At 34.1% G+C, this 17,575-nt stretch overlaps 2 protein-coding genes across 4 annotated transcripts; one reads left to right on the forward strand and one right to left on the reverse strand.

The window, feature by feature from the left end:
• Positions 1 to 360: 360 nt before the first annotated feature.
• LOC105794859 (protein TPX2) lies at positions 361 to 5,087 on the forward strand. Its single transcript, XM_012624224.2, has 19 exons — positions 361 to 649; positions 1,099 to 1,184; positions 1,264 to 1,470; positions 1,551 to 1,609; positions 1,716 to 1,998; positions 2,101 to 2,214; positions 2,298 to 2,405; positions 2,495 to 2,647; positions 2,807 to 2,869; positions 2,953 to 3,033; positions 3,128 to 3,283; positions 3,377 to 3,508; positions 3,598 to 3,675; positions 3,762 to 3,881; positions 3,968 to 4,134; positions 4,218 to 4,326; positions 4,407 to 4,466; positions 4,577 to 4,671; positions 4,765 to 5,087. The coding sequence occupies exons 1-19, from the start codon at positions 496 to 498 to the stop codon at positions 4,886 to 4,888; spliced, it is 2,349 nt and encodes a 782-aa protein (XP_012479678.1). The 5' UTR covers positions 361 to 495; the 3' UTR covers positions 4,889 to 5,087.
• A 2,588-nt stretch (positions 5,088 to 7,675) lies between these two features.
• Positions 7,676 to 15,778, reverse strand: LOC105794860 (transmembrane E3 ubiquitin-protein ligase FLY2). Of its 3 annotated transcripts, none has more exons than XM_052628567.1 (16): positions 15,761 to 15,778; positions 15,161 to 15,311; positions 14,388 to 14,460; positions 13,675 to 13,802; positions 13,210 to 13,325; positions 12,908 to 12,968; positions 12,283 to 12,349; positions 12,127 to 12,204; positions 11,426 to 11,583; positions 11,281 to 11,340; positions 11,057 to 11,150; positions 10,433 to 10,600; positions 9,240 to 9,568; positions 8,302 to 8,418; positions 8,078 to 8,205; positions 7,676 to 7,906 (listed from the first exon to the last, which is right to left on the reverse strand). In XM_052628567.1, coding segments are annotated over exons 1-15 (1,704 nt in total). In that variant the 5' UTR covers positions 15,763 to 15,778; the 3' UTR covers positions 7,676 to 7,906; positions 8,078 to 8,103. The 3 variants fall into 3 exon arrangements, with proteins under 3 accessions (XP_052484527.1, XP_012479681.1, XP_012479680.1); XM_012624227.2 differs by lacking the exon at positions 15,761 to 15,778 and adding an exon at positions 15,471 to 15,754; XM_012624226.2 differs by lacking the exon at positions 15,761 to 15,778 and having other exon boundaries at positions 15,161 to 15,754.
• Between the last annotated feature and the right edge of the window lie 1,797 nt (positions 15,779 to 17,575).

A 17,575-nucleotide genomic window follows, 5' to 3' on the forward strand; every position in this document is an offset into this window, starting at 1 on the left:
ATAATATAAATATTAAATCTTTTATTTTAAAATTTTAATAAAAGTATATATAATTATTAAATATAAAATACTAAATGGATTTAGATGAAGTATTTATAAATCTTGATTGAAGGAGTCAATGTACTTTAACTGACCCTCGTACAAGTGTAGGAACAAAATGAAGTAAATTTTGTTACGGAACCAAAACGGCACACTTTATACAGGTCAGGACTCAGGAGAGCGTGGGAAAATAGCCGTTAGAAAGACACCTCATCTCTTACTCACCAAATTGACACAAATTTGACCGTTACAACACCTTCCCCAAATTCAAAAAAAAAAATCGACCGTTGCAGTTCCTCATGTTTAACTCCAATCTGCAATCATCCCCACTCATTGCCAGTAATGCGGATCTTCTAAGAATCTAAGAAGGAAGCGAAATATCTAGAGACTTTCCGATAATAACTCTCTCCGACCCCCTTAAACCCTGGAAGATTGTATCTCTCTGTTTTGCATCTGATGGATGACTCGAGTGGGGCAACGGCAAGGATGATCGACGAGATATACGAGTTCTCAGCGCCGCGTTTCTTTGATTTCATCAAAGGAGAGTCGGAAGAAGAAACGCGTGAAGCCGAGCTCTGGTTTGAAACCGCCTTAAGCTACGCCCCTTCTCGTATGTTCTTTCACTTTCTCCTTCCTGTTTCTTTCTTATTTTGTGAATCAACTGATCCTCACTCTTTAAAGATTGTGTTCTTTGAATCATTATTTTCTCTGTAACTGATTCATCTTGGTAGATGGCTCTTAATTTTCTTGGAATTTTGTCTAGATAGATTTTAATCGTTAATAGACTCCTAGGTTTGATCCACTAATGCTTTGTGTCTCTGTTTACTTAGATTTGATAGGAAAAGGAATATACATTAATTATCCTTAAAACTGCCTTTGTTCTTCTCAAAATTATTGGAATGAATTTAGGATAACTGAATTGGTTAATTCTCATTTGAACTGTAAATCAAATCAAGTTACATTTTGGTCCCATATTTTCTGTAATCAAGCTAACCTTCTGCTTTTATCTTGGAGAAAAATGGAGATTTCATTTCTTTTTGGTTTTACCCCATAATGCAGCTTGTATGGTTAAAATTAAGGCCGGTAATCGATCCGTTCATGTTGAGAGTCTCTGCAATTTCAGTGAAGAAGATCAAATTCAAAAGGTGGGAATTTCTTTAAATATCTTCTAAAGCAATTTCTCTCATTTTGAATTTGGTCATTATGAATATAATTTTGCTGCAGGCCTCGGAAGCTTCAGATGAAGCAGTTCCTAATCCTAATGGCGCAGAAGACAAGCCTCAAACCGTGCCTGATAAAGTAAAGGAAGCAGCTCCTAATCCTAATGGCTCAGAGGACAAGCCTCAAACTGTGGTCGTGCCTGATAAAGTAAAGGAAGAAGAAGTCAAACCCTCTGAGGCAAATGTTGAAAACAATCAAATTGTCAATGAGGTGATTAGTGGACTTATTTTCATCCGTTCTTGTTATTGATTAACTCTTCTGTTTTCTCATGATTTTAAACTGTATTGCAGAGTCCTAATCATAAAGACAAGGAGCAAGTAGAGATTCTATGTGCTCAAGAGAAAGAAAGGTTTGTTCTTTGGGTTTTGAAAATTTTGTAAATAGTATCTGAGTTCTATTATGAATGCTTTGGTTCTTATCCTTGTATATTTGCTTCCTTTGTGTTAAATGTTCAGTGTCCTGACTGAAAAAGGACGTTCAAATGTAACTGGTGACAAGGAGAAAGCCAATTCTTCTGTGCAAGTAGAAACCGAAGCTTGCACTCCTAAACCATTGATGAATTCTCAGAAAAAACCGTTGAGTGACAAGAAGCACCAGACAGCTAAAAAGATAGCTAGTATGATAAGGAATCCATCATCAGTGTTGAAGCCGAAAAAAGGCAGTGCTGGAACTCCTAATTTGGCTCTAGAGAACCAAGCCATTAAACGTCAGAAACTAGATGCAGGGAGGTCTAGACAGGTGCTTATGTTCTCTTGCTTTTGGCATGTTAAGTTTTTAGCTACTGTTATTTTGTAACTTCTATCTGACATTGTCTCTTCGTTGCTTCCCTCTAAACTCTAGATCCTAAACGTAAAATCCCACCACTTGCCCCACAAGTCGAAACTCGGTCTTATCAGTGGTAGTTCCAACTTGTGCTCTTCTACGGCTAAAACTTCTAACAAATTGGAAAGAAAGGTTTGATGTTAATCTGAGCATCCTTCCTTGCATATTTTCACTAAGAACTGTGAACCAATATTAAAAGTTTGTTTCCCCTGAAGGTTTATGTTCGAGAACCAGCAGCACCATTCGTCTCAATGGCCGAAATGATGAAGAAATTCCAATCGAGTACCAGAGATTTATCACTTCCTAACAGTTTTCCTTCAAATGTAAATAATCGAATCACATAATTTCTTGTGTTCATTGTTCTTTCACAAAATTGCTTCCAATTCATCAAGATCATGCTACTCCTGTGCAGATTAAGCCTACGCTCAAATTGACAAGGCCAAAAGAACCTGCATTTGAAACAGCTCAGAGAGTGCGCTCTGTTAAAGTAAAGAGCACCGCGGAGCTTGAGGAAGAAATGATGGCTAAAATTCCAAAATTCAAAGCTAGGCCACTAAATAAGAAGGTGTCTTACTAATGCTTATAAGTTATACCATCTATGAGTTCCAGCTTTTATCTGGTTTTTTGCACCAAACTGATCTTCCATTGTTCTTACTGTTTAAGATTTTTTCCCCCCAGTAAGTTTCTAATTGAATTTGTATCCCGTTTTCTTTCACTGGAGCAGATTTTTGAAGCTCAAACGGTACCTGTATTACCAAGAAAAGCTCCAAAGCCTCCAGAATTTCAGGTAAATTATCCTTGGGATACGGTGGGAGATGAAAAGGAAGATATTCCTTGCAATCAGACTAAAAATTTTTCCCCGATTTTCAGGAATTTCATTTAGAGACAATGACTAGAGCCAATAAGAACGCAGAGACGCCTTCAATAGCTTCAACAGAAGTTTCTCGTCAGGTTGGAGAACCGTATCCTATATTTGATTCATAGGATATACTTTTGGAACCTTGAACAGCTTGCTCATCGTCTCTCTCCTTGTTTGCTGTAACAGAATAATCCGTGGAGACCTCATCTCACAGAACCCAAAACCCCTACACTTCAAACATCACTGAGGGCACGGCCTTCAAAGGTCAAAAGTTCTGTTGAAATTGAGGAGGAAGAACTTCAAAAAGCACCAAAATTTAAGGCAAGGCCATTGAACAAAAAGGTACTCTTATCATTTAAAATCATGCTTGGTATGTAGCAACCATGTTTACTTGATAGTTGAAAAGAACTGATTCAAGTTTTTTGGCTTGTTTAGATATTTGAGAGCAAAGGAGAATTGGGAATCTTCTATAATGCAAAGAAACAAGCGACAATACCTCAAGAATTCCATTTTGCAACAAATGATAGGATACCTCCAGCAGCATCCGTTGTTGATTTATTTGACAAGGTTATTCAAATTCACCAAGTCTCTGCTATTGATCTGACATTCTGACCATAAAAGCAAAATACTCACTACATGTTTGTTTCCTTTTGCAGCTTTCTCTGAAATCAGAATCTAGCCATGATCCAATTCCAAGAAACACCATTCCCAATCCATTCCATCTGAAAACAGAGGTATACTTATTTTCTCATGTTGTCCATGACTGGTGAAAGACCAGAAAAGATGTAGTTCGGTATTTTAGCTAATGATCTTATTTCAGGAAAGAGCAGTTGAGAAGGAAAGGAAGTTTGTGATAGAAATTATAGAGAAGCAGTTTCAAGAGGAAAGAGCCAGGGTTCCCAAGGCTAATCCATATCCTTACACCACTGACTACCCTGTGGTAATTTCTTTTCCCCCTTTCATTTTGATGTGTACTAACACATGATTGTAGTGAATATTGGTTTAATGGTGATAAGTCTTACGCAGGTTCCTCCAAAACCAGAACCCAAGCACTGTACAAAACCAGAACCCTTCCAATTGGTGAGTCTGGTGCGGCATGAGGAGGAGATGCAAAGAGAGATGGAAGAAAGATTGAGAAAGGAGAAAGAAGAGGCAGAGATGAGGATCTTCAAAGCCCAACCAATTCTAAAAGAGTAAGTGTATCCAATATTCGTGATTTTTATTTGGAAAGGGTTGAAAGAAATATATTAAATCCTTTTTCTTGCCATCTATGTAGGGACCCAATTCCTGCTCCAGAGAAAGTACGCAAGCCCCTGACTCAAGTGCAAGAATTCAGTCTCCATGTTAATCACAGGGCGGTGGAAAGAGCAGAATTCGATCAAAAAGTAAAATCCTAGTTTCATTATCTTGTGATATTTCCGGTTCATATACATTCTTCTCAATAATGAGTGCTCTTTCTACACAGATCAAAGAGAAAGAAATGATGTACAAGAGATACAGGGAGGAGAGTGAAGCTGCTAGAATGGTATGTGATGAGAATTACAAATATAAATATAAATATTCTGTGTCCTATAGTTGTTTATGGCCAGAATGTGATGAGAATTACAAATATAAATATGATGTATTGACCGACAGATAGAGGAAGAGAAGGCAGTGAAGCAATTGAGAAGGACAATGGTTCCCCATGCTAGGCCTGTTCCAAAGTTTGACAATCCATTCTGCCCACAAAAGTAAGAGAAAGTAGTGAATCGTTATTTTGTTTTGGCCACAATGCCCCCAATTGGATTGTGAATGAATGAATTATTATTTTGTCGTTGCATTAGGTCTTCCAAGGAAACAACAAAACCCAGATCACCACATCTTCGGGTTGTACAGAGGAAAGAAAGGAGGAAAATAATGAGTACTCTGTCTACTGCAACTTCCAGTCCCGCCACTAGTATGAGGTGATTTTGGTTTGAGGAAGGCAGGCCGCTGGGGTTGTTCAAGAACTTTTGAGGAACCCCTGGGTTGGTTCAAATTGTAAAAAAAAAGAAAAGGAAATTCTTTGTACCATTAATTTCATTAGACCCCGAAATATGTAATTCTACTTGGCATGAAATTATTTATGGATTTTATTATGAAGTAGAAAGCAAAATCGGTTTTCTCAGTTTTCACCCTCTAATCAACTTCATTTCTCATCTTCATTCCCAAGTAGAACTTTTCTGTTGATGCATAAAAATAGAGCATTGTTTAAAATTTTATGAATAGTCAAACATCAAAGGTGACGGTAATAGAACAAGCTTTGGCTTTGGCTTCGGTGGAAATCAGTTTACACAAGTGTTGTACCTTTTTTCCATTTTCGTGAGAATGATTTAGAAAAGAAGAAAATACTAATAATGTCGTATGAAATAATAGTTGAGCCAAAACCATTTAACACGCGTCTAATCATAATAATTTTATATATCAATCATTATTTATATTCAAAGATTTAAAATGTTAGAATGTTAGAAGTATATAGAAATTAGAGAAATTGTTCAATATTTATTATTTTAATTTGAATATATCTATAATTATAGAAGGACCATGATCCAAGTTTGTTATGATTTTTGTTAGAAGAGATCAAAATATATTTTCCAAAAATTGTATCAATTTTTGCCATATGATTTTTATCTTATGATGGTTTTAGTGAGGCATATTATCTACTAATAGACCTCCAACAAGAAGTATTATAAATATTTTACTATTATCGGATGTTCATCTGAATTAAAATATGTTTAATGTACTTTGAGACTCTAATATGTAGAATTTTATATCATGTATACTTTTTATGTTTATAAATATAGACTTTGAAGAAGCTTTGTAAATATTTCTATTGATCAATAAAAATACTCTATTATTTCTTGTAACATTATGAACTTTAATATTTATACGTATAAATAATTGAAAAATAAAAATAACCTTAAGATAATAATATTATAAATAAAAATCACAAAATAATTTTGAGTAAATTACACTCAAGATCACTCTAAAATAGGGTTTGTCCTATTTTTGTCACTTTAAATGTTTTTTCAATTTAGTCACTCTAATTAAGATAATTGTTTGAATTAGTCACCACCCTCAGTTAAAAGTGTCACATTAGAAATCTGTCAGCGGATTAATAAATTTTCTAAGGTTTAAAACCTGTATGTAATTAATCCAAAATATTTTTTTCACTTTCTTTACCTCCAAATGGAGAAACTAGAACACCTACTCTATATTCAAGGCCATCTCAAAGCTATCCGTCCTTCACCATTATCTGAAGAATAGATGTATGACAACTATCAACAATAACGGCGGCGGCGGCGCTTCTCCAGCAGCAGGTGTCCTCCCCAACCATCACCATCGGTAAATAAAAAATGAATGACACCATTTTCGATTATTTAGGAATTTAGTATGGAAAAAGTTAATAAGGAAAACGGTAGTTGAAATATGATTTCCATGACCATATGTCTGCTTGTTCTTTTGATTACCGTAATGAAACAATCCTATGCTCTTCAAATACGTTTTCCTGAATCAGAACGTGTACATTGATGGGAAGAAACCAAATTTATCGGAAATGGCGGAACCATCTGTGTTCTTTATTACTCAAACAACCAATACCAAAAGCACAATAACTATAAATACGAAATTAAATGCTGTGGAAATTTCTTCTAAAATAAAAATCAGACAATAGAGTTCACTTAAAACTTGTATTGCTATAAGATCATGATATAAAGTGATTTGTAACTTTGAAAAGTTGAAAATAGAGTAAACTATAATACTCAAATCAAAAATTCCATCCTCAAATCCCTTGACCGCTGCCCAAAATCAGCTCAAATGAACCATAGATTAACTCCCTAATAAATTATTTTGAGTGTACCAACTTTTACTTCCAATATTTCACACCTTTGATTAACAGCCAAGTTTTCCCACACCTAGTGAGACCCACAACCCAACAAATCTCCCGGAGTTCGTCTTTGGGTATGATTTTGGTGAACATATGCATACTATTATTACCAATGTGAACTAATGTAAATGAATATAGAAATTCATAAAAAGAAATAAAGAAAACGCTAACAAATAACTGAATAGAATAAACCATATCGAGGACTCAATTAGAATGTTTTGAAATTAATGGATCAATTTAGTAATTTTAAAATATGTCATCAATCCCCATAATCTTCATAAATTTAAAATTCAATCATTATACGTTTATTTTTAAGAATTTAGTCTCTCTACTTTTCAAATTCAAATCCAACTCTCAACATTGTTAAAATTATTTTCTTAAATTCACATTCATTACAATTTTATTTTTGTAATTATATTACTACCAAGTGAGTTTTTTTAAAATTTCAAAATGTCACAGTAATAAATTAAAAAAAAAAACCAATGTTAACAATTGCTATAACTAAAAGTACAAAATCTAAATTTGAAATTTGTGAAGAATACAAGACCATTTAATAAACCATAGTAGAACCTCTCATGCAATTAACTTATTAAACAAATATAAATAATATGATAAAAATTATAAAAAGGACGAGTGATCCACTACATATATACTTCACTCAATTGATTGTTGCTAGCAAGGGGTGACGGGGCGGCGGAGTCTATTGGAAAGAATTAATACCTGGATTCAAGCAGAAGAAATACTAACGCAAGGAAGGCTCAGCAATTGGCGCAATGGACTTCCTATTTATCTTTGACAAAAGTAGGTAAAAAACATCGGAGCCATGGATGTAATCTAAACCGATTTGCACTTTTTTCCCTCCTTTTTGATAAGACAATTAGTACTTGGTAATTGGTATGAAATATCCAGTGTATTGAAATTTATACAATTATACAATGAATACACAAGAATGTTGCCTACAAGGCTGTTACAGTGTCAGTAGTGACAGTTTTAATTTTGTTTATGCTGTATCTCTGAAAATGGAACCAGGCAAAAAGTTGGCACTGGAATCTCTTCTCGACCTGAAATAAAATATATAAAACTGCTCAGGTTGAAACAATCAAGGGATAAACAAATGTCAAACTTACAAAAAAATTACATGTAAAGATATCTTGGAAAGATATCCTGAAATAAAATATATAAAACTGCTCAGCTTGAAAATATGTCATTCAAGTTTGGAATTGAGTCATTACCTCAACGATAAAGTGGAAAATTTTCTTTAAGCTGTTGGTAACGACCGGCGGCAAGTTGGGCATTCCATCTTTATGTCCATCCATCTTTGCAAACAACCCGAATGAAAGAAATGATCACATGGTGTTACCTGTTAGAGAAATGCAGTTTAAAATCAAGTTCACAATTCAAGAAAATGACCTTGAAGAGCCCCACCAATTAAAGATAAAAATTCTCAACAGTATACCATGCAATCTCTTGAACGTTGTGTGAGATCAATGGAAGTCATACAAATGACACAGTCTATGGCATGATTTGCTTCTGGATCAAATCTTCTATAGTAGCTATATTTCTCGGGTAGTATCTGCAAACAGAAATTTCAAAGTAGCATCATCATAACATGTCTTTGGAGGCTTTAGCTAAATCCTAGTTCACTTACGATAATGAACATCTAAATTTGCCGGCAGATCAAAGCACATTTCACTTAAACAAGCAAATTTAGAAAACAAACAAAACACAATTCACTGAATTAGAAAGGAACAGTCTGGCAGTAACAAGAGTTCCACAAATAAGGAGTAAGAAAAAGGTTCCCCAATTGGACAAAGGGAGGACAAAAAAAATGAATTTGTTAACCACAAGGGGTCAGCAAAATTCGGTTATAACAGACTTAACGGACCCATTCGGATAAGTCATGTCGGTTAAGTCGGTTTTATTTGTTTAGTCGGTCATGGTCTCAGTTAAGTCGACTGTATATTGGTTATTAAAATTTGACTGAATTAACTGATTTGGTACATATTATTTTTTATTTATTTTTAAATATACTTATAATATAAAATAACAATAATATATTTTTTATATAAATAAAAAATAAGTTGGGTTGGTTAAGTTGGTTACGCTTAAGTTGGTCAGTCAGTTATGTTAATGTTGGAGATTGTCAGTTAAGTGTGAAAAAAGCTCCTGAACCAATCAAAAAAAAACTGAACGTTCACCCCTAATCACAAGAAGACTTCCACTATAACAGTCCTAATTGACTGCAACAAGCCCTGGCCTATGAAATTCGCCAAGGTGTTTTCAGTCGAGTAGCATTAGAGGCAACATACATGCATTTAACAAGTTATCACAAAGAGTGAGAGAAATGAAAATAAAAAGGCAACACATGAAGAGAATAACAGAACCACATCTGACCTGACGAGGAATAAACCATCGAGATCCAAGATAGTGCTGAAGAAGAAGAATGGATGCTTGAAGTCCAATGAATACAACCAAACAGATGCACCAGCTCTTGTCAGGCTCAATTCGCATAAAGTTGTGAGGGCATCCAAATATATATAATGGGATTGCTAGCCGAGTAATAGTCATGCCTAAGATGTAATGAGGATGCAAAGGTTTTCTTGAATCACGAATGACGTTGGTGATTATTTGAGGTATCCAAAATGAGTACAAAAGGAGAAGTATAGGCTGCAAAAAATTATGAAACTCGTACATGACCAAAATGCCTCCTAAAAGGATCCCATCTGCAAATATTTGTACTAGTCAGATCATATTAAGCCATCAACTTGTCATAAAGTTCATAATCTAAGAAAGTATTTGATTCCAAAAGCAATCAAAAGGCTATAGCATCATTGAAAAAGTAAGAAGCACATTGAGCAGCTAACAACAAAGGCTGTTTAGAACAAACAGGGAACATTTACACTCCCTTGATCATTTCTCAGTCTACGTCTCCAACAAGTATGACACCTAAAATCCACTTTAGCTTTCTAGCATCATTTTCTATGTCAGAAAAGCAGTCCTTATGACTTCCACAAGACTTTTTTAGTTCCTCTCAGAAACTTACAGCTTTCCACATAGGAATCAAATGTGTCAAGTTATTCTTGTGGAGAGACTGAGCAATAACTCGCTCTATTATAGTAAAGATGATTTATATGGATATTAGCTTTTTAGTGAAACCATCTTTTGGCTTTTGCTATCACTCAGCTTCCTATTGATTTACGGTGTTTTGTTTTTAAGCAAAGCTGCAAAGGAGAGCAAGATGGACACATGATCTTTTTTCTGAGCATATCCTATTGATAGAATATGGTGTCTGAATAGAGGATTCTATAGGAGCATCAACTAACTGGGTACACCATCAGGATTAGACTAGGTAACAAGGCAAAGACGCAATATTTAGGAAAATCGAATCTTAAATTTAAAGCTTTGCTAATTAGACTTGATCTTTACTAGCAGTCAATAGAGACAAAACTAATGAATGTGAATGGTGGCCAAGCAAGTTTATGCAAGAGAGAGACAGTTAGTATTTGTGTGTACTCTATGCATCACTTTCGGCAAACCATATATATTAAATTTCTATCCGCAACTGTGAAAACTTTTCTGGCACTTACAGAAACGGCTATATAGAACTGATAGCTCACGCCTCATTGTCTCCCAACCTTCACCGTTATTCATCGGTCTACTTGCCTTCCATATTGCAAGAAGGTACCTCATCTCAAAAATGGAGAAGACTACAAACTTGAAGAATGCCGCAGTTGCAAAAGCATTAAACAAGGACTCTGTATAAAGCAAAAGAAAATGAACTTAGCAGAGATAGACCTTCAAAAGGAGCAGCTAATAGGAGAGATCCACTGTTCTATGTTAAGCCATCAACCTACTATCAGAAGCAGGGCAGATTCAAAGTGCATTTTCAAATCAAACTACTCACATGTAATACTGGAAAAGACTTGCCCACAAATAGAAAGAATAATCTCTGAAATTCCTACTAATTATTTTCAAATTGAGATGGTGCTCATAGTCTCAACCGATGACAATGCAAAGATAATTTATCAGTTCTAGTTTTGGATCCCCATTACGGTTATAAATAGAGTACCACCGCTTGCGGGAGCAGATATAATTGAAAAGGAAAAGGTGAGAGAGGCCTTATGTTCTTTATAGATTTATATTACTGCAAAGATCTGGCAGATAACTTAGGTAATATTAGCATTTCTTTGGCACAGTTAATTAATACTCACCAACCAGTATTCCTGCAGTGAGATGTAAGAGGCAAAGATAAGCATCCATGATAGCCTGTTGACCAATCGTTAAAATTGAAACTTTTGCAGCTCCCTGATAGATAAGAGACAAAATTACCTTTATTAATCACAAAGAAGTAAGCTACTCATTAATGCTATATCAAAATATAGCATTCATGCAAAATAAGCTTGTTGCCTTGTACATATATGCCTTAGATTCTTACCGATTGTGTGTTGCTATGTTCCATTTGTCTGATTAACAGAAGGACTTGAAGGAAGGAGACCTAACAATAAACAATTAAGGAATCCAGCCAAAACAGGCCTGCAAGACCGCATTAACAATGAAAAAGGATGACATATAAAGGATACAAAGGTGACCATTAAGGTGTAGTTGACTGCTTTGTTGTAATAGACTTCAATGTTGACAGAAGTTGCATTTAATAGCAAAGGTGAGAAGCAATCTCCATCATCATCCACCGTCGGACTCTCCATCAATCCTTCGATGTGATAACGATCATGATCTCCATCTATAAAAGATCAAAAAAACTTCCAAATTTGAATACTTAAAATGTCATAGTGGATAGTACAATCCGTTCCCAGTAGATGTTTCAGATCAGCATAAAAAATTGTAGCTGTGAGAGGTGACCCATACTTAACTCGCCAAGTTAACTTGGTCTTTCAGCAGCAAGAACTTTCTTTTAAGCTGCTTCCAGTTGATGTACATTCTAATGACATTTTAAGATTCTCTTTTTTTTAAAAAAGAAGACTCATGGGAGTGGCTGGATAAATAAAAGACCATTTTCTGAAACTGATGGACCTGTCTTAAATTATATCATAACTGGTCCTTATACCCAGACTTGATCCAGACAGCAAGAGAGCCCAATTGTTCACAATGCCAAATTAGCGATTAAGTCTATGAAGAAATAAATCAATATTTCTTCCACAATTCTTAATTCAATAGATTTTAGTAAAAGAATATCTTTCCAAACAAATGCTTGTCAATAAATAGACCAGAGAAGAATGCAATGGTACAAGAAGATGAGTCTAAGAAGTTGAGATAACTCGAATACCATTTTGGCTGGATGAGATGCGTGAAATTTGGGCTGCAATTTCTATATTGCAATGTTTCTCCATCTCATAAATTGGTGCTGCAATAAGAGAAAACAACATTCACTATATTGCAAACTTAACTTGAGCTTAAGCCAAGTGACATAGTTATAACTTACAATTTTTTCTTCTCCATATTTTGCCACGTGGAGATTCTTGGAACACTTGAGAGGAGAAAACTCCAAGCTGTTCAAAGACATTGCAAGCTAGTAATCAGAATCACCATAAAAAAAACATTTATCAAAACGGACAACTAAAACTGTGTATGCAAAACACAACACCAACTCAAACATTATCTAAAAAGCAACTCATGGACGTAGCCATCCATCATAGCCTGTTGCAGATACATTGCTATAAATAAAAGCCCATAATGCACAAATACAAATTCAAAATCTTGCAACACCAAAGAAAACTCAGGCAGAAGTGAAACACGGAAGGAAATTATCTCTTTTAACCAGGTATCAACTTTGTTTAAGTTAAAAAGCCAAAATCCAATACATAAGCTTAACAGCTCCAACCTGAAACTGAAACTATATAGATAAGGTAAGCAGTAGACAGTTTTGTGCTATTGGCCAGACATTCAGATAATACCATTACTCTAAAGAAAGACTTCTGGAAACAGGCAAGAAACTAGCAGCATTATATGTGGCATTATGAAAGGGAACCCATTCTAAAAGTCCAATGTGATATAGAATCAACATCAAATGCTAGTGAACCACGAATGAGTAAGATACGAAGTATTACCAAATGGTATGGGTTAGACAAAATATAATCTTCTTCCTGACTCAGCTCTCCTTCCTTTCCACTGCAATAGTATGCCAGTAGAATATGTCAGAGTTGAAATGCAATCAGCAAACCGGATTCACAAAATATCATCTTAAAAGAGCACATAAATGGAAGTGAGAGAGTGAACAACTATATTGCAAATGCCCCTTTATCTGCACCCTTTAGTTGCAGGCATTCAACTAGTATGCATTTCTTTCTCAAACAATGTCCAATCAAGCAGAAAGAACTTTTAATGAGCAATCAATACTGTCCAGATTTACCTGTTAGCTACCATTCGAAGCTGTCTAAAAGGCCATATATATACACCCTCTACCCTTATTTGAGCACCACCAACATTGTGTTTGTTATCAAACACGTCATGGAAAATAATTACACCCTGTTATACCACCACGAATAAGAAACAAAGTCAGAAAATAAGTAACAATGGTAAGATACAGCCTACAGTAGCTAGAAGCCATTCTCTTTATAAAGAGAGTTCTTATAACAAAAATGCAACAAATATGATTAGGCAAACAACTAAAGAGGATGTAGGAAAATCAAACTTAATGACATAACCAGTCTATCATGTCTTCAGGCAAAATAGAAAAAAACATATCTGTGTGTACATATTGCATTTAGAAACATAGTTCAATTGTCCTAACAAGGCCACAAAACAAGCAAAAAAATGGAAAGGTATATTAATTAATCATAAGAGCAAATTTCTAATATGATCAAGACCCCCTTACCTGAACATAATGTACACCAGTTATTTTTGTTGGTGTGCTAACTAATTCAATGACAGAATCACCAGCTGACTTCCTGAAATCGGGAAATTTTGAAGAGCTATTCAAAGACTCCAGGAACTTCCAAGAGCCTGCAATTTCCCAGTCAAATTAATAAAATTGTCAACACAAATAAATGTACATGATGAACTAAATGATTGAATTTAATCCATTAAATAACAGTGGTTAGCTTAATAAACTAAAAATCTCAGAAAAGTACTTTTAGAAGCCAGCCAATTCATTAGTTTCCTTCCTAAATAGTTTTTTTTTTTAAATATCAGGACCTGTTCTAGGTTAGAACAATCTCTGATCCATGTGCCATCCAAATACAATCTGTCTTTGCATCCAAAACAAATTGACCTGAAGCAAGCATCTGTTTTAGTAAATAAAGTTCCATCGCTGTTTTATTTTTAGAGTTCATGGAGTGCAGGTTTTGAGCCTCTGAAAAATATATTTTTACCAATATTTTCTAGGAAATTCATCACCTAATCATGGACAACCAAAGTGAAAAAATTACAAAAGTGTAGGGAAACCAAGAGAAGATACTGCAGAACAACATAAAGCAATCAACCAAAAAAACGCATGATACTTGGGCTATAAGTAACAAGATCCAGAAAATTACTCCTAAAGCATCAACTCTAATATGCATATGATGGAATTCAACAAAATTTACTTACCTCGATAAGTTCCTGTTATGTTCCATGCATGAAATGGACCCAATTCGCTTTCATCTTTTCTAACAAATAGCCACTACAGGATGCATTAAGAATATCAATAAATTTATAGTACCCAAACTGAAGAGCGCAAGGTGTGAAAAACACAAAAAAATATAGAGCCAATCTACGTTTTCTTAAATAACTAAGTGATATAGCTAAAGTAAACAATCTTTTTCTTCTAAGAAAGGGAAGGGGGGGGGGGCCTTCATATCAAGTTGATGACATTTTTCAAAACATAAAAAGATGGTTCTTTATCTGTCTATTCTGATTTAATTGACCCTGAATTTCTCAGCATAAATTGAAAGATTAACAAATTAGTGTCTGTTAAGGAAACTTCAAGCCGGATTGCAATTTAGCTCTCCATTTTGAAAATCTACCTATCAAGATAATCTAATTTCCAGTTTCAACTACGTGTTCTCTGGACAAGATTGTTAAAATTGCACATCAAACTTGACATTGCCCACTTCCATTTTGCAGCATTTCATTATACAACAGCAAAAGAATAACCAGTTAAAACCTATCAAAGCGCAATGACTAAAGCACTAACTCAGGAAAATTGACATAAAATTCTAAATTTGACAACATCAGAAGCACAATAACCAATTATACAACCATGAATTAGGCACCCAGAATCAAAACCCAAATTTTCATCTTTGCTTAAGAGAAAAATAAAATAAAATTTAACAATAATTAACATCAATAAAGAAAAAGCTAGGGAATTAAGAAGTACCAACCTCATCGCCCCATGACCGAGCCCTTTCTCTTATCGGTCTCAATCCCGCCACTGGCTTTAACATAACAAAACCAAACCACAATCCAAAAACAACCCTAAACACAAACCCTAATCTTCTCCTCCTCGAATTCCACAAAAAATCCAAATATTCCCTGGTGATCATATCAAAACCCCGACATCCCATTTCAAAAACAATACTAATTTGCTTTGTCTTAATATAAAATAAAAATATCCAACTTCAATTTCCCAGGAAGGAAGCAAATATGTTTACAAGCTGATTTAGATGATAGATACAAGAAAACGATACAAACCCACTGCACATTAAGGATAAAGATAATAAGAGATTGCTTCAAGTAGAGTTATGTGAACCAACAAACAGCACCCAAAGATCAAACAGTAGAAAATGAGAGCTCAACAAACTAATTCTCTCTCTCTCTCTCTCTCTCTCCCTCCCCCTTCCCTTGTGTTGTATATATAAATTTAATTCTTATATTGGTTTTAATATAAACAAACAACAAAAAAGATACCCCAAAGAGAACTTTCAGAAAAAAAACAGCACAGTTAATACAAAATATATATTCAGAAAATACGTGAAGTATACATGAACAAATTTTTAATCTAAAAGGGTTTGGCAAAGTGGTGGTTTGTTGTTGTTGACATGTTTGCTTGAGTTTTGGTAATTAGAAGTCGAGAGAAAGAGTTTCGGCCCTCTAGGTTTAGTTTGTAACAATACGCGCTCTTTTAGCGAGTTAGAATCACGTACCAATTACGGAGAGTCAACTGATGTTTGGTCCTTACCATCTTTGGTGTATTAAAGTTATCTTAATCTTTATTAGTTAGAGGCTTAGACATGAGAACAACTAAATTATATGATTCGTTTCTATTATTATACTCTTTTCTATGTACCAAAATAAAGGAATATATCATTTACTTAATATTAAGTTGGTATTATATAATTAGGAAATTATCAGAAAAACCCTCTCTTCAACAAAGTAAAATTACTATTGTGAGAATATTTATAGTTTTATATATTGATAAATTTAAAAATTAGATAAACATGATAGAATTTAAACTAAATCATCAATTTTATTATTAATTTAACTTTATCATTTAAATTAAAATCATAATTTAATCTAATCTCTTGAATTTGGTGTCACGAATCAATTGAACGCTAATTAAATTAAGAAATTAAAAAATGGTTTTGCACATTCAAAACAACTTATATTATTCGACAATATTTTAATCTTTTAATTTAAAAATAAAAATATGTATATGGTGGGATTTAAACTCATATGAATTACATTTCAAAAACTCTAAGCTTAGCACTCAACCAAGTCTTTATTTTGATTTTTTTATACATTTTAATTTTGCCATGTATATTTTATTACCTCAATCAATTTTATATATCAATAATGTTGTTGATTGAGATAGTATCACAAATTAACTCGACATCAACTTCAAATTGATGACAACACTGTGATAAATAATTGTATTCATTTAATATTCTTAATATAATATATTTATGTATTTAAATTTTATTTTATTTATAATTTAATTTAATTTTTAAATTTTAATATTATACATATTTCATGTATTATTAATTAATAATACTTTTATCCGCCAACCTAATATTCTTCTTGTAACACCCCTAACCCATATCCGCTACCGAAATAGGGTTTTGGAGCATATCAAACAAACATAATTTCAAAACATTTCAGATCATATAATATTCAAGTCAAAATCAATCAAACTCATACATATTGTCCCTTATTAAAGCCTTCGAGGACCAAACTACATTATAGAAACAAATTGGGACTAATTCGGAAAGTTTGAGATTTTTTTTGCGAAATATTAAAAAAATTTCAAAGCTGCAGGGTTTACACGGCCGTGTGATTAGGCCATGTGACTCACACGATCAGGAGATACGTCCGTGTATCAGGCCATGTGGGCATTCGAAATAGGGACACACGACCTTGTCCCAGCCCGTGTCTATACCCGTGTAACTCTCTAACTTGGGTCACACGGCTAAGCCCCACGCCCATGTGCCCTATCGAAATGGCTTCGCACGCCCGTGTGCTAGCCGTGTGTCTTACACAGCCCAGTCACACGTCTGTGTGTCTGGCCGTGTGGACTCAATATGTACCTTTAACAATAAGTTTACCATTCCCTGCAAGCTTACAGGCGATCAAAATTAAGTACCTAACCAATTGAGCTTTGAACTTTGAAACATTAATTTCTCCTTCCTTTCTTTCCCTTTTTCTTTTCTTTCTTTTTCTCCCTGTTTCGTTTCTATCCTGTTTCTTTCTGTTTCTTTTATTTATTATATTTACTTATTATAATATATAATATAATATATATACTTAATAATGAAGATATAATATTATAATATTATAATATTTATTTATAAATATCTATT

Source organism: Gossypium raimondii, chromosome 3 (genome assembly GCF_025698545.1).
Source record: "Gossypium raimondii isolate GPD5lz chromosome 3, ASM2569854v1, whole genome shotgun sequence".
Taxonomy (NCBI): domain Eukaryota; kingdom Viridiplantae; phylum Streptophyta; class Magnoliopsida; order Malvales; family Malvaceae; genus Gossypium; species Gossypium raimondii.

Bases quoted from the DNA above. Each gene is read 5' to 3' on its own strand.
- LOC105794859 (XM_012624224.2), top strand. From the start codon at position 496: ATGGATGACTCGAGTGGGGCAACGGCAAGGATGATCGACGAGATATAC. The intron at 1,471-1,550 runs GTGATTAGTGGA...ACTGTATTGCAG, and splicing joins ACAATCAAATTGTCAATGAG to AGTCCTAATCATAAAGACAA. The intron at 3,676-3,761 runs GTATACTTATTT...ATCTTATTTCAG, and splicing joins CATTCCATCTGAAAACAGAG to GAAAGAGCAGTTGAGAAGGA.
- LOC105794860 (XM_012624226.2), bottom strand. From the start codon at position 15,343: ATGGGATGTCGGGGTTTTGATATGATCACCAGGGAATATTTGGATTTT. The intron at 11,584-12,126 runs GTATTCGAGTTA...GATCTTTTATAG, and splicing joins CATCTCATCCAGCCAAAATG to ATGGAGATCATGATCGTTAT. The intron at 11,151-11,280 runs GTAAGAATCTAA...CTTATCTATCAG, and splicing joins AACATAGCAACACACAATCG to GGAGCTGCAAAAGTTTCAAT.